The following is a 17,189-nucleotide window of genomic DNA, read 5'->3' as shown; positions in this document are numbered from 1 at the left end:
ACTGGTGTCTGACGAGTCAGTTAAGTAGATGGGAAGTGAGTCTGCATACTGCGATGATACCAGACGAAGAATAAAGAGAGTTATATAGAGGAGCTGATTGACACGGTGATTGGAGGCAGGTGATGGTGATTAGTATTCGGGGGAGCGGGAAGGTTGAATGTTTGTGGCGGGAATGTCAGGTCGTTCCGTGACAGGTAAAAGGAAAACACATTTCTTTATTAAGGAAGTGAGGACCAAAAAGCATTAACAGCAGCACCAATCTGTTCCATGCTCCACTACTTAACTTAGTGTGCATACTCCTACGTCTGGTTCCCATGAGAAACAATAAAAGAGGAAACAACCAAGCTACACGTTGTGAATACATAATTGAAAATACAATAAATAATTCAACATGAAACTATTAAACACTGTAAAAAAAAAAAAAAAGTGGCAAACAAAATAGAACTAATGAAATAACAACGAATAATGATCAATTCTTTATTCTGATTTATTATTATTGTAATATATAAACAACATAAATCATTATCACACAACTGAAATAGACAACTATCTCTGTGGCAAAACAATGACATTCCATGTAATACAAATAACAATTTAGATGCTACAAATCTGGCAATGGTTCTCATATTTATGGTTCTCCAAGGAGACATGTAAGCCATATATTTTTAAATGTATTTATGTTTTGTGCATTTAAAACACTGTTCTTATTTTACATAAATAGAACAGAAAGGAAACCCATTCCCACAGGCATGGTGCAGCATGGGGGTGTCTCCACCCCACCTTAATTGTCTCAACTGTCATTGGCCTTCCTCAAACCTGCAGCCAATTCAAAACCATACACAACTTTCTGGACTCCCCCCACAAGCCACAGATAGTGGAAAGAGTGAAAGAAGTGTAAACTTGAGGGAGAGTCACTCACGCACAGAGGAAGAACAGGACAGACACTGAGAAAGTGTGCAAGCATGCCAGCATACACCACCAACATGAGGATCAAGTTCCCCGTTCTGGCCTTGATACTGGAAGCTGTGACCATTATCCTGTATGCTCTTTTTGTGGTTTATGATACTGGGGATGCTCATGGACTTGAGGGGGGTCACCATGCTACAGGGAATGAAAGTCATCCTAAAAGCCCAATGACCCTCTACCCCAGTAAGTATCTCTCAGATCACTTCTGCTTTTTTAAGAAGATGGGTTGTTGGTGTGAAATGCTGTTGGGTAGTCGGCATGTCCTGAGGTGTGTCAAGCTATACTCCATCTAAAATGATTACTTTTTAATTATAATCCAGTGTTTCTGACCTCATATTAATTGAGAGACTACATGGAATATTTGTACTTTAAAAAACTGATTTGTCACACCATAGGCGTGAATAAAAGGCAAAAAGGTAATTAAGATGGTGAACATTTTAAAGAAATGGTGACCAGTTACAGAATCTAAAATATACACTTTACCTTAAATATTGATATTGATATAATATGAAACTGAAATCTTAATGTTGACACGTTATGTGTCAACTGCTCATATATGTATATTGTATCCCGCTAGTACTGAAGGTGAAAACTAATTCATATAGACAATTAGGACAATTAGACACCTGTTTAGTACATTATTATTGCACTTGTACTGATAAGCTAAAAAAAATACAATTTTAGTAGAAGAAGAAAAGCATCTTTCCTGTTTTCTTACCAAAGACATACAGTAAAGTTGAATAAAAGATAGCTTGATTCACACTATACACTGAAAAATAAATGTACCCAAAAAAATAAACAGATGTGCTCCATGAGGTAACATCTAAATTAACTATATTATTTAATATGACTAAATCAACCTGACTATTATACCAACAAAACTCATTTAAATGGTTAGATCAAGTAGAAATAGCTCCATAAAGTAACAATGGCAGGTTACTTTTTACAGTATAGGGGGAAAACATAAGATCACACAATATCTCAGTTGTTTCTCCTAGACAGCAATGAGACTAAATTGAGAGCAAATTGATTCCTATTAGTTCATTTTCCTACTTCTATGTTTCTATGTTTATTTCTCCCAAAGAAAAAGAGAAACATCTAAAACTAAGTTGATTAATGAAACAACTAAGAACTCAGTTAGGTTTCCTGAGCTATGACAGAGCAACCTTTGAGCAAGAACATTTTCTTCTAGGTCATTTCTGCGAAGCCTTTGGCGGTAACATGTAACTAATGTTCATTCCGCACGCAAGAACCTAAAAATACTCCCTTCAGAGAGAAGCCAATGCCATGTCTTTCTTAGAACAAATAGGAGGAGGGTGATGGTGGTCAGCTTCAGTGTTTTCTTTATGTCAACTATCTAGAGAATGCCAGCCTTTATTACGTAATAACAGAAAACATTTGTATTAACAATTCAATTCAATTATCAATTCAAGCTTAGTTATAAGTTGCATTCCTTTAATTTTCTCTGTGTGTTGCGTGCTATGCTGATTTGCAGAGATGACTTGCATTGGTTGTAAAATGCAAATTTCTTATCTTAATGTTGCACTCGTGGTAGCTTGGACATGGTTGGGACTGAACCCAACTGTGGGGTGTGGAGAGTATGAACATGCAAGATTAGTGTCAACAGCATATGCACACTCAACGTTTCGAATCAACCCTTCACAATTTGTTATTTGACTCATTCGCTTAGATTTCAAATGTGTAAGTCCTTTAAACTTACACTGTTCAAAGAACTGGGATAGGATTAGTAATGGATTCATCTGTCTAGGACCTGTCTTTTTTATTATTATTATTATTACAGTTGTAGTTTGATGTTCTTTGTGGTGGTCAGAGCACTTCATAGAGACACTGGGCTGTTCCAACCCCCTTTATCTTGTACACAACAATTTTCTCCAACAAACAGCAGCTTAATTGTGCAGTTCAATGCAGTCTCCTGAAGATTCAACACAATGTATTCATCCTTTACAATTGAGTGGTGGGGATATATGTATGACATTTATGAGACCAAATGTACACATTTTCTATAATTGAAGTCTAGATCCATACTTGCTTTTTAAAATAAGAATTAAATAATTTAAATAAATCTCATTAAAAGTAATGTAATTATTGGAGGTCTTTTATGTAGTTGACCACACTTAAGTATTGTGCTAAATCCATTTTAGATTGTTTGTTTATGTGCAGGGCATGTGAAGTGGTTACTTGCCTCTCTTTATTAAACAGAGTGACAACCATATTACTAAAGCATACACATTCTTTACCCCCCAATGAACTTGATGACCTCTTGAAAAAAAAAAGTGAGAAGAAAGCATGAAAATAAAAAGCATATGTGTCTATAGTCTGGGAAAATTTAGGCCATCTGTCACTTTGGGTCAGGGTCGTACATGCAAAGCATTCCAGATATGAGTGAGAAAGGCTTCAAAGAAATGAAAATAAAGGGCATTTTAATCTTGGCAACAGAGAAAACACACATTGCAAAGTTATGTTCAAATTACATTCACCATGCGCCTAATTAGCGCTGACAGAATGTAATTAGGTCTTTCATTACAGTACATTCGTAGAGAGTGGAAACTTTCCACCCATTAGGAAAATTGACCCTTTGAGACTTTATCAGCAAATTTGTTGCACATGAAGGATACAAAAAATGTTTACTGAGAAAATTATTCTGTTTGTTTTAAGAGTCAACAGCTGAGGAAAATGGATAATGCACCTTTACTCAGCCGGCAGTTATCTGTTTTTCATTTCCAAAGTTTGCTCACATGAAATAACTAGGGAAAACTCCCCTACCTTGCCGACCCAATCAATGTAATAATGTATCGCTCTCTGCTTTTGACATAGAGATCAATAGCGAGATCAAAGGAAAAGATTTGAAGGGCTGATAAAGGCTGATAACCTTGGTCATTCATCTGCGTCAGAGGCTCACTTAAATGTTTTTGGGTGGTTAACAGGACTGCTTTTTATTCCACCTCTTCTCACTTTGCAAAATTATATTATTTGGTTCCTTACACATATCCCAGCAGTTCCAAGGAGAAGTATCTCTGAGTGGCTAAAACCATTTTAAGAATGGTTTTAGAAAGTTTCATAATTTTTCAAGTAAATAATTCTTCATAACAGATGAGTTTTTAAAGGTTAATGCTCTATTGAGATCTAAATCAACAAAACCTACCTCCCTATCCTTAACCTTAAACCTAAACCTAACCGATAGTGTCATAAAAAGCAAATGTGACATGAAAAACGCTATTGCTGAAGCAACCACATTATTTTGTGGTCTATCCAACTCTATCATTTGAGCTATTGCAACTATTTTAAGTGTTAGTTGGAGTAAAACTTGTTGTCTGTCTTTACAAATCAAAGTAGCTAATAATATCAATGTAGCCAACCTCCAGCCATCGCTACACATCACCCACCCACTCCTTTAATTTGGATTGGTTAGGCACTGTCAAAAGATGGTCATCACGACTGTAAAGTATCAGCACTCTGAAACTGCTTTTTTTGGCTTCTTTTGGCTTTTATTTTTTAATATTCTAAATGTCACATTATATGCTTAGAACAAGCACTGATGTGAGTGAAAACACTTAAGACTGGAAAACAAAAACAAGCTTCCATTATGAATCAGAGGACAATTCCACATTCAGGAAAAAGGAGGAAAGTAAAAGTGTTTTGCCGTAATATGATAGCACAGTTTGAGGAAGGGGGCGAAAAGGGCCTTTAGCACCTCTTGTGTTCAAGGAAGCATCCGTGACCCATACAGCGAGCCACATGAAATCATTTAGCAAAGAATGATTGATGCAGAAAGTTGCTGGCGTGCAGACTAAGTGTTCACAATAGCATACAAGCATAATACTCTTACTGTTTCTGCTATATACAGATATGGTCGAAATAGTAAGAGATGTATGCTAGTATGCTGTTCCAAATGGTGAAAGAGACACTACCACGCGCACCCATTACTCTCGTGTATTTTAGTGAGAGACTGAAAGCAGAGTGTCCAAAATGGATATCCGACTGTTTTGTGTTTAAAAAAACACACCACACAATTTGTCATATGAGAAAAATCAGTAAAAACCTCTTCATGGTTCGTGCAGCTGCAGCCCCAGCCAGAAGATCTGTTTGTGCTCAGACAGGTTAACATATTTTATGACAGCTTTTAGCTGGAGACAGTAAACCAGAGGCATATACAGTATATACAGTAAACTTCAGCTAACTTCCTCAAAGCTTGTGAATGAATTAAACTGCTTTTATTTTGTTTTCTGTTAAAGCTGCTTAACACATAATATAAGCTGTATTATCAGTATTACTCTGGTGTAAAGGGATTAATGGAAAGGAGGAGGTGAGAACTGGCTTGACAATATAAATAATATTTTTTAATAAAGACCTTAAACGAAAAGACAGAAACACAAACATATGATGGACAGCTGCACGTAAATGCTCTCTCTCTCTCTGTCGCACCACCATCCGCAGACGGCCTTTATCTCTCTCGGAGGCTTGATTAGCCTGATATGGGGCTGGGTGAGTAGAATCATGACTCGGTCCCGCCCTCCGCCCTGTCACATTCCTCCCTCATTCTCTCAGGCCGGGCGTCCCCTGCATGACGTACACCCCCCCCCCCCCCTTTCCCTAGGGGAGGGCGTGCTTTACGCCTCGTCTGCCGGCAGGTCATCCCCGCCTTCGAGAATCTGGGAGGGGACAGGGGAGGGGAAACAATAATGATTAGAATAGGGGGTGCTCCCTGTAACAGTGCAGTACCCCCAACAAAAAAACACTGTAAAATTTAAAAGAGAGGGAAAATGCCAATGCAGAGCGGCAGTAGGAGAGAGAGAGAGAATAAAAAAAAACACTTACTCGCCGGTTCTCCGATACGCCGTAGCTTGGTCCTCGGCCACTTCTTGGCCACTCCTCCACCCTTTAACGGACGACAGCCGCACCTCCCTGGGCGGATCGGAGGCAGTCCTCCAGCCCCTGGCAAACGGAACGCCCCACTGCGTTCTCGGGAAACAGAAGGGGTCTCCCCCGCCCCTGGCAGCGGTTCTCCCGCTTCTGGCGGTCAGCTAGGAGCCCCTTCTCTCCTCATGGTCGGCGGTCGTTCCTTCACTTCCAGGAGGCCAGGCTTCTCTGTCCCACAACAGATGGCTATGGCTGCTCCATTGAGGTGGATGGTAGCGGCGAGAACTCCACTACGGTGTATCCCTCCTCCTTCCTGGGTTTCGGCACCAGTGTAATGGGATTAATGGAAAGGAGGAGGTGAGAACCGGCTTGACAATGTAAATAATATTTTGGAAGGAACTTAAACAGAAAAGACACAAACACACACATTTCATTTCATTTCATTTTCATTTCACTTTATTAGCCATTTGCAGTATAAAACCACATTGGAAAAAGAAAATGTGCAAGAAGCTCAAGGTGCAACATCAACACATAAAAGGACATAACATAAAACAGACAAGCAAATACCACATAAAACTCAATAATAAAACACCGTACAATAAAATCCATACACTGATTTAAAGTGCTTTGTTTAAAGTGATCACAGCTTGGGGAAAAAAACTGTTTAAATGACGATCAGTAGAACATTTGACAGAGCGATACCTTCTCCCTGAGGGAAGCATCTCAAAAAAGGCCCCTGCAGGATGGCCCGAATCATCATTAACAATTTTTAAAGCTCGCTCCAAAAGTCTAGATTTATATGTAACCTCCAGAAGCGGCAAAGTGCAGCCAATAGTCCTGCTGGCTGAACTAACCACTTTGTTCAAAGCCTTCTTCTCTTTCAAGGTGAGATTACCAAACCACACAGTAATACAACTAGTTAGAACAATCTCAATTACACAGTAGTAAAAATTCAGAAGAATCTTAGTATTTTGGGTGAACTCTCGAAGCCTACGTAAAAAGAAGAGGTGCTGTCTCGCTTTCTTAGCAATGTTAGTTGTATTTGAGCTCCAGTTCAAATCATGAGAAAGAGTCACACCCAAAAATTTACATTTCTCAATAATCTGCACATTTGAATCATCGATAGTAATAGGCACCTGATTTCTATTGTGACCAAAATCAATAACAAGTTCACACGTTTTTGAAGTGTTCAAAAGCAAGTTGTTTTCCTTACTCCATTGAACAACCTTCTCCACCTCCCCACGATAATGAGATTCATCATTTAAACTGATCAGCCCAATGATTGTTGTATCATCTGCATATTTGATTATCACATTATTAGCATTGGAAGCTTCAAGGTCATGAGTATACAATGTGAACAATAGGGGGCTCAAGATACACCCCTGCGGTGAACCAGTGCTAACATACAGCTCATCTGAAACGCAACCATTGATTTTGACCCTTTGTGGTCGACTAGTAAGAAAATTTAAAATCCATTTACAAATGGCATCATCGAGTCCAAGACACTTCAGTTTGTGAATGAGCTTTGTTGGGACCATTGAATTAAAAGCTGAACTATAGTCTATAAATAGCATTCTAGCATATGATTTATGTACATCTAGATGCTTATAGACAGAGTTTAAAGCAAAGGAGATGGCGTCCTCAACACTTCTGTTTTTCTTATATGCAAATTGTAGTGGGTCCACAGACACAGGGATTTGATCTTTGATAAAGTTCAACACCAACCGCTCAAAGGTTATCATCAGGACAGATGTGAGGGCCACTGGCCAATAGTCATTCAGACTCGTCACAGGTGACTTCTTGGGCACTGGAATTATAAATGATCTTTTAAAGCTAACTGGAACAGTATACCTCACCAGTGACATGTTGAAAAGTTCAGTCAGAACAGGACTAAGTTGCTCGGAGCACAGTTTAAGGACACAAGGAGGAATACCATCCGGTCCAGGTGCCTTCCTCACCTTTGTCCTGGACAAGATCCTTTGAACGTCCTCCTGAATGATGGTAAAACTCTGCTCGTTACAAGCAGGAAAAACAACAGGTTCAACATTTCCAATGTCAAAACGACAATAAAACTTATTTAGTTTGTTTGACAAGGATGGATCAACATTGGGACTGGATCCTCCTCTAGGTTTCCATGCGGTGATAGAATTTAACCCTCGCCACATACGTTGTGGGTCCGCCTCCATGAAATGTCCCTCTATCTTAGCTCCATAGGCTCGTTTAGCAGCTTTAATTGACCGCTCCAAAGAATATCTGGACAACTTATAAGCAGCAGCGTTACCAGATTTAAAAGCCATGGCCCGCTGTTGTATTTTCTTATTCACATCACCATTGTACCACGGGTTCTGACTAGCATACTGTTTTGTTACCTTTTTTGGAACACAGCAATCAATGCAGAAATCAATGTACCCAGTCACTGCATCACAATACTCATCCAAATTTTCTGAACGGAACACAGACCAATCAGTAGCATCAAAGCATCCTTGTAGTTTCACTTCACTTTCCTTCGTCCAGCACTGAACAATACATGATGAAGGTTTTAATTGTTTACTCCTCTGTATATATGTAGGAAGAAGTAACACAGAGGAGTGATCTGATTTTCCAAAGGCTGGTCTGAGACTAGATTGATAAGCAGATTTTACATTACTGTAACAGTGATCCAGGATATGTGCTCCCCTAGTTGGATGTTTAACATGCTGATAGTAGTTGGGAAAAGCAGATTTAAAATTACACTTATTAAAATCACCAGCTACTATAACCACAGCATTAACATGGGAGTTCTCAAATTTGTGTACAATGTCACTTAATTCCCGCAAGGCAACAGAAATGTCCGCCCGTGGATGTATGTAAACACCACACAGGAACATTACCGAAAACTCCCGTGGGAGATAAAAGGGGCGGCATTTCAAAATAAGACATTCCAAGTTAGCGTTGCAAGTTTTGTTCACGATGACACAATCCGTGCACCATAGTTCTTTAATTAAAAAACACACACCTCCACCCTTCGATTTCCCGGTGCGCTCCTTCACCCTGTCCGAGCGGTGGACAGAGAAACCCGGCGGCTGGAAAGAAGAGTCCGGCACGCCGCTGTGTAGCCACGTCTCTGTCAGACAAAACACGGAGCAGTCCCGGGCCTCGCGCTGGGTCTTAATGCGGCTCAGCAGGTCGTCCGTCTTGTTCGACAATGACTGAACATTCGCCAGGTAGATGGACGGCAGCGGGATCCTCGACTGGCGGCTGCGCAGCTTCACAAGCAACCCCCCTCGCTTCCCTCGGTGTCTGCGCTTCCGCCGCTGGTAGCCTGTAGTATCCCCACTCAGGGGCTCAGATGTACTGCGTGTGTGGCGATACCTCGGCCCAGTCCCTTCGCTCTGCTCCCGACCTCCGCGACCCGAGTCCTGGCCTCGCTTGCCTCGGATAGGGCACGCATCGAAATCAGCACACCTCAGACCAGTATTGACAGATGACAATCCACAAACTTCCTCACGAATCCTCAGAAGTGTCTCGTGGCCATAGCTTAAAGTGACAAGTGCATCACAGATAAAAACAAACATAAAACAGACAGCACATAGAAGAGCTTTTGCTACGGCGCCCTGCCTCGGCGCCATTTTGAAAAAGTTACATGTGACAGACAGCTGCCCTTAAACGCTCTCTCTCTGTCTCACCACCCTCCGCAGTCAGCCTTTATCCCTCTCGGAGGCTTGATTTAGCCTGATAAGGGGCCGAGTGTGGAGAATCACGACCCGGCCCCGCCCTGCGCCCTGTCACATCTGGGTTAAAATATTTAGATATACTTATAACTCTTAAAACAGAGATAGAATACACATGTGCTCTAGGAATTTGCAATTTTTAAGTTACGAGCCAGAACATTCGCATTTAAAAATCTATATTATTACGACACAATGCCATAAACCTCGCAAACATTGCAAAATCTAGAAAAATTATTTCTTATAAGCACCTATTTTAGCATATTTACAGCCTGTTATTTTCTAAACTAAGTTAAAAACACCAGACAAATTAATGATAAGCTATAAAACTGCCAGTTGTACACAATGTGCGGTGAACTACGGAAAGGCAGAAGAAAAAAAAAAATAATTTAAACCACGTTTTAAAATACATAGCATTGAAAGTATGTAATTTATGATCTTTGAGCAGCATATCTGAGACAATATTGAGTGGGACATTTTAGTTTTAGTTTCAGTAATATTTAAATATTAATTACATAAATGACACCAGATGTAACATTTTTAAATTGTATTATAAAGTGTTTTATATTTCATCAAATGCACCTTATGTATCCACAGTGTTCTGGGCTAAGCCCTGAATATCCACTGACCATAGAAACGCCCCTGCTGTTCAGTACTGTCTTCATACAGTAGTTATTTGTGCATGGTCTGCCGCCAGCATGAAGAATGTTATAAAATGAGGATATGGTTGTTTATAGACAGCAAGCAAAGTGCTTCACTATTAAAGTTGGTCGGTAGTACGTACAGGGATTGTCTGTTATCTTGATGGGCTTACCAGATGTCAGACCATAAGTACTATGATTGATGATTATTTGGGTTTGTCCACTGGCAAGTTTAGATTTTGTGTGGAGACCCAGAGGATTACTGAATGGGTGGAGGGTTTCAGAGGCATTTCAAGGAAGCCTGAAGTAATGTTCAGCTATTCAATGCGTGGTGCCACACCTTGTGGAGGTCCATGCTCTATAGTTCCTCTTGTCTCTTCTGGGACTGAGAATGAGACCCTGCATCTGATTATTATCAACAAGCACAATAATATAGTTTGTATCCTGTGTTTAGAAAATGTGCCTTTCTGATGAATCAGGTGTTCTGGATCATATCCTATCTCTGTCCAGCGATGTTGACTTTCGTATCATATCTCTCTGTCCAGTGATGTTGACTACATGGCTTCCTGAGTTGGATAGTCTTATAAAATAATAAGAAATTTCCTTTCTGCAGGAAAAATGGGCAAATGCCAGCAGACAATCAGTGAGCATATTCACTTGTGAATTCATATGAACATTTCTAACTGGTTGTGTATCTTTTTAACTTCTGTCTTTATCTTACTTGACAAACATAGGTGTATAGAAAAGGCTGGATTTCTTGGATGAGTCTGATCCTAGATGAAGCATATTTGAACACTCATTACAGTCATGTGAATTTAATAAAATTACAACCATGTCAAAAAGGGTTACTAGGGGCACTTTCTAAACCAGTCAGTGCTCGACTAATAGAAGAGCACACAAGACATTTTACAGCAAAATTAAGACCACGCTAATTGAACTGTTCCAATATTTTTGTACTGCTTAAATAGACATCTTGTTTGCTGAGCAGATATGTGTTACTGTATAAAAATACTTGACATCAGCTCTTTATCAATATCTGCAGTGTTTCAGGATGTACACGTGATGATCTTCATTGGCTTTGGTTTCTTGATGACTTTCCTGAAGAGATATGGCTTCAGCAGTGTGGGCCTCAACCTGTTGTTGGCTGCCTTTGGCTTGCAGTGGGGTCTTCTCTTCCAGAACGTTTGGGAAATGCATGGTGGCAAAATAAGAGTGTCCATTGATCGGTAAATGCACATTAACTTTGTTTAAGAGGATGACTCCAAGTGAACAGACCTAATAACACTGATATATTTATTCATCAAAATTGAAATGCATCCAATCAATTTGATCCATTCAGTTTATAAAATGCTAGTTTTGTTAAATATGCTCCAAACCTGTCCCTTAACTTATTTTCTGCAGGATGATTAATGCTGACTTCAGCACAGCAACTGTTCTGATCTCTTTTGGAGCCGTTCTAGGAAAAACCAGCCCTGTCCAGCTTCTCATCATGACCCTATTGGAGATCACCATCTTCTGCATCAATGAGCATTTGGTTGTGGAAGTCATTAAGGTTTGTACATTTTACTATTGTATTTAATTTCACAGAAAGAAAACATAAAATATTGTTGTTAAGAGTTGCATAATATTGGTAGGGACATATCCACACAAAATCTATGCACTTGCTATCTGATTTGTTACAAAAGGAACCTGGGCTGAAGATTAAGGAAAAAGCAGTTTTTTCAAATTTCTATCTCCTTCCTAAAGTTCAATAATAAACTTAATAAACACACCCCCATTGTTCCAAGAACAACTGGGATATAAGGGTGCCTTTTCTTCTTGAAGAAGATACAGTGCCTTGCTTTCATAAGGATAAATGAAAGCAATGTAAAAAGTGTGGAACTTACAGATCTGATGTTCAAAAGTGTCCCAAATTTCTCAAGGGAATACCCCCTACTACAGCAGACTACAGCAGTCAAAAATGAAGTTTTACCAAATGTTTTTGATCTGGAGATTAATAAACATTTCCCTATCTCAACAGGCTTCTGATGTAGGTGCCTCCATGACCATCCATGCTTTTGGGGCTTACTTTGGATTAGCTGTTGCCCGTGTTCTTTATCGCCCTGGTCTTCAGAATGGCCATGAGAATGATGGATCAGTTTACCACTCAGACATGTTTGCAATGATTGGTATGCTTTAACCCTCTGTGTTGTAGCCAATTATGAAAAATAAACATGTTTTATATTTCCCTTTGAAATCTGAAAGACTAACAAATTCTTACAAAAGACTGCACATATATTCGCAGAGGTGCAAAAACCATATATGCAAGGTATGCAGTGTATAGGGGTGCCATGTAAATTAAGGTGGCAGCGGCTCACTAAAGGTGGAGCAATCGGCCTCCTCGACCCCTCCCCCAACACTTATAATGATGACACCAACCCCCACCCCTTAACAGATACATGTGGCAAAAAAAAATAGTTTTGAAGACCCACTCAGAAATGCATAGTTGTGCCCCTGTATATTCCTCATGGGATTTCCTATTTCACAAATTGGGTTTTATCATTTGAGGGTACAGACTGATCTCAGCCATATCACCTAGTAGCTCTAGACTGGTTGCCCACTGAAACTAAGTAGTGTTGAGTCTGATCCATAGCTTGATTGGAGACCTCCAGGTTGTTGCTGGACTAGGTGTTAGTGAGGCCAGCATGGGTCTCTGTGGTTTCTAACGCCCCAACATGCTGATAGGGACACGAGCCTGTAAAAAGCACCATCCTTCGGATGAGACATTAAACGAAGGTTCTGACATTGGGGACTGGACCTGGTCATTAAAAATCCCAGGGGTTCAACCCTGGTGTCCTGGGAAAATTTCCCCTTTTGTCCTTATCAGTCATGGCGTCCTAATGATCCCCAACCCTGAATTGGCTCTCTCAATCTACTGTCTCCTCTACACCGATAGCTGGTGTTTATTGAGCGTACTGTTCAGATGTTGGATGCTGCACACTGGTGGAGGTTGAGGAGAACCCCCTGTTCACAATATTAAGTGCTTTGAGTGTAGTTTCAGAAAAGCGCTACACTAATTGTTCCGTGGCTGAAGCAACATGCTTCCGGTCATACCACACGGGAAGGTTAACACACTTGAGCCAATGCAAAAGTGTCAGATGGGAGATGTCACTTGTTGTCAGAGAGTCAGTATAATGTGGCCAATCATAGGGTACTTTGACTTTCGGAAACAACATGCTGACTTCATGTGGATTTATGTTGGAGGATCATTGTGCATTCTTGAAGAATATCAGTTAACACTTTATATAAAAAAAAAACTTGTGATGAAACTTATTCCTTATGCAGGATAGATACCATATTTGATTAGAGGTGTATAAAAATTAGGCTGTGAGGGCTTGGACATTCAATGGGCTATGTGCTGTACTGTTGATCATACAGTTAACAAAACATTGTCTTTCCAAAAACTTTCCTTTGAACTAATAAACTCCAGAAAACATGGATTTAAAAATAAGACAAAACTTGTAATGCTTCTGTCCCTCACAGCCTAGTTTTCATTTCTGTTAAAATAAATATGGCATATACCCTGACTAAGGTTCATACTCAATCTACAAAAAACATCTACAGATTTGTCTGCTAATTCAGATTTGTAGTTATATGCATTAGAGTACCAACACTAAAAGTCCATAAATATGTATATAAATATAATTTTATAAATGTAATTCACCAAGCATTCTGTTTGTAAGTACATTCACCATTCCACTCTTCTTGTGTATGTAGGCACAGTCTACCTGTGGATGTTCTGGCCCAGCTTTAATTCTGCTATTGCTGAACCTGGTGATGCTCAGCTTACGGCCGTTATCAACACATATTTCTCTCTGGCTGCTTGTGCTCTCGCTGCCTACGCCACCTCCAGTCTGGTGGAGAAGAGGGGGAAACTTGACATGGTGAGTCAACCGGTCTTTCTGTATTTTTTCAGATCTCAAGTTTTAGCAGTCTATGTGCCATAAGACTATCATTTTCTGCTTTACAGGTCCACATTCAGAACGCCACGCTGGCTGGAGGTGTTGCCGTGGGTACTTGTGCTGACATGAACATCCAGCCATTTGGAGCAATGTTGATCGGAATTGTTGCAGGCATTATCTCCACCCTTGGCTTCAAGTTCCTCACTGTATGAGTCTGAAACCAGGAATAAAATAAAATATCCAGGGATCAAATAGATAATTAATCCATTATTTCTTCATGATTTCTTCAGCCCATACTCGCCTCCAAACTTGGAATCCAAGACACCTGTGGTGTGCACAATCTACACGGCATGCCGGGCATCCTGGGTGGCTTTGCTGGCATTGTGGCAGCAGCACTTCATAGGAAGGAAGGGTAGGGCAGTTGGAAGTCCTTTATGTTGTGTATTTAGTATTTGTATTAATAATTAATAATATTTCATTTTTGTGCTTGTTTTTCTCAGTGTTTCAGCAGCTTCTCAGGCATGTGGTTTGGGATCATCCCTTGGGTTTGCTTTGGTGGGCGGGTTGATCACAGGTTGGTACTTTTACCTCCACCACAATTCTTTTAAATGTTAATCTTTAAAATGTTAAATTGAGTATGTGTCCAGCAAAGTGTTTTTTTTTATTATTACTTTTTTTATTATTATTATTATGTTTTTTTTTACCGCTTCCAGGTCTGATTATGAAGATTCCATTTTTGGGACAACCACCTGACCAAAACTGCTTTGATGATAACATCTATTGGGAGGTAAAAAAAAAAGAGTGCAAAATCAACAGTTTTTAATGCTCATAAAATGCCTTTTAAGGTAATTGTGGGTGTGTTTGACATGCAGCTACCCGAGGAAGAAGAGGAGACCGAACAACATTTGGCTCACGGGGATTATTCCAAGAACATAGCAGAGGCTTAAAATGCTCTTCTCCAAACCGACTTCTTTACAAATCAAGAGACCTCATCCAATAAGCACCTCAAGGGATTTTCAACCATTAGCAACTCCACCAATTACTGAAATATTTCAAACAGTGAATCCACATATATGAGGAGATGTCATGTATTATATTGTATTTGGTGTTTTTTTACGAATATATGTTGCTGAAATTAAAACATGCATGTAACTCATTATTACACAAATAAGTAGTCTCTAAAACCTTCTCATATTAGGCATAACATAACATGGTTAAAAGCATATTACCAAAAAGTTACAAAGTTCATAATTTGACAACAATGACAACAATGAATTAAAAGAACAATAATAGAAATGGCACAATTAAAAATCTGTTGTCGGCATGAAAAGAACTGATCGTGCAAACCAGATTCTATGGAGCTTATAAACATTAAGTGTTGTCAGGACAGTCAAAGTTGCTCACTGTAAAGTGCCAAAAATCTGAGCCATTGTGAGACTTCTTGCCTAAGTGTCTTTTCTCCAAGTAGTTCAATAAGCTTTTTTTAACCATAGCCACCTTTTGTCATCACTAAAGATATATCTTCACTGAGGCTTCATAAGTATTTTTGCAAATCATGCATATTAGTTCATATACAAAGAGAGATCCTTCAACATGAAAAAGTTTTATCAACAATTATAATTAGCCATTATTGTAATCAGTAAAACCCTTTATGTAATGATATATGAATTATTTTAAACAATTGTATCCTGAAAACTAACGCCAACTTTTATATATTCACACAAAGTCTAATTATTTAATTTGAACTCAAATACATTACAGATTGTGTAACATCATCTTTTCTTTAAGGATTATTGTAAAAAATTATGCAATTCGAGAGCCTACCTTAAAAGCTCTTTCATTGCTCTCTCAGTTAGCAGTACAAATAAGTAGATGTGATTGCTTGCATTTGGTGAGACTTTTGAATATCATGTTATTTTAATTTTAAGAAAACATTCAATGTATAACATCATGGACATTTGTCTTAATGTAAACTGACTAACTGATTTAACTTTTGTGTTTTTGAATTTGTGTTCTCATATGCTTCTCTCCCAAATTTGGCACCACTTAATTGTATTTGAAAGGTCTGTGAATGTATTAAACTTTTACTGTCATTTATAAATTTGGCCTGAATTTAGTGTGAATTAATTTTTGTTTCATTTTTTTTTCATACATTTTGTTGTGTGGGTATAAATCTGAAATATCTCTGTTAAACTTTTGTGTAAAGTTCATCAAGAAGCTTAAAATGTAATTTCTGATTAGGTTAAACAAACTTCAACTAGGCACATTGGTTACTTTTCTCAGTGATATTATTCGCCACATTTAGTTGTGAATATTTAGGCAGATTCAGGTAGGCCTATAAATTAGATGTAAATAATGGTATTCTCTATAATGTCAATTATAAGATTTGTCCTCACAGAAATTACTAGAATACATAAACCCATTAATTAGAAAGGGGTGTCCACAACTCCACATACTTTTGGCCATATGCGCATAACATTACATTACATTACATTACATTTATGAAGGTTGGTTTACAGATGTAACATTATAAAAAAAGATGCGCTGTCCTAATTTGGAAGTGCTTTTTTTCAACTGTAAGCCTTTCTACTCGCCACGGGAGTTTTCCTCGTTTATTCTGGTGAGTGTTTATATTCCTCCACAAGCGTGTGTGAGCACAGCACTGCAACAGCTGGCTGATCAGTTCACGGACAAGGAACAACAATACCCAGACTCGCTTCTAATTATTCTCTGTGATTTTAACAGAGCCAACCTCACCCATAAACTGCCAAAATAATGAGGTTCCAGTCATTCAGCCTTATTTAGTCATGAAGTGTTCCCTTTAGGAAAAGCCATGTTTTGCCATAGATGTATAGCAAGCTGCGTTACTGTACGTAAATGCATGTATGAGCCTGCATGTTTGTTACCTGCCAGAATATATGCACAAATATATTGAGAGCATATACCATAAGCTGGGCCATAGCTGGGGGATTCTAAGCCCCCAGTAAAAATATTAATGTTTGGTCCCCACCACCCATATCTTTTACAACATCATATACCCCTATGTAACCTACCTT

General features: G+C 39.1%; 1 protein-coding gene across 1 annotated transcript; it reads left to right on the top strand.

Annotated features, from left to right (window-relative positions):
* The first annotated feature begins 870 nt into the window (after positions 1-870).
* On the top strand, positions 871-16,249 carry LOC127624304 (ammonium transporter Rh type A-like). Its single transcript, XM_052099073.1, has 10 exons — positions 871-1,149; positions 11,235-11,418; positions 11,594-11,744; positions 12,213-12,360; positions 13,949-14,115; positions 14,202-14,339; positions 14,424-14,545; positions 14,634-14,707; positions 14,847-14,920; positions 15,006-16,249. The coding sequence occupies exons 1-10, from the start codon at positions 963-965 to the stop codon at positions 15,078-15,080; spliced, it is 1,320 nt and encodes a 439-aa protein (XP_051955033.1). The 5' UTR covers positions 871-962; the 3' UTR covers positions 15,081-16,249.
* Positions 16,250-17,189: the final 940 nt, after the last annotated feature.

This window comes from Xyrauchen texanus, chromosome 30, assembly GCF_025860055.1.
Source record: "Xyrauchen texanus isolate HMW12.3.18 chromosome 30, RBS_HiC_50CHRs, whole genome shotgun sequence".
Taxonomy (NCBI): domain Eukaryota; kingdom Metazoa; phylum Chordata; class Actinopteri; order Cypriniformes; family Catostomidae; genus Xyrauchen; species Xyrauchen texanus.
Note: the sequence above shows the minus strand (reverse complement) of the source record. Positions and strands in the feature narration are given on the sequence as shown.

Excerpts from the sequence above, each read along its gene's own strand:
- LOC127624304 (XM_052099073.1), top strand. The coding sequence starts at position 963 with ATGCCAGCATACACCACCAACATGAGGATCAAGTTCCCCGTTCTGGCC. Across the intron at positions 12,361-13,948 it reads AGACATGTTTGCAATGATTG|GCACAGTCTACCTGTGGATG; the intron begins GTATGCTTTAAC and ends TTGTGTATGTAG. Across the intron at positions 14,708-14,846 it reads GGTGGGCGGGTTGATCACAG|GTCTGATTATGAAGATTCCA; the intron begins GTTGGTACTTTT and ends TACCGCTTCCAG.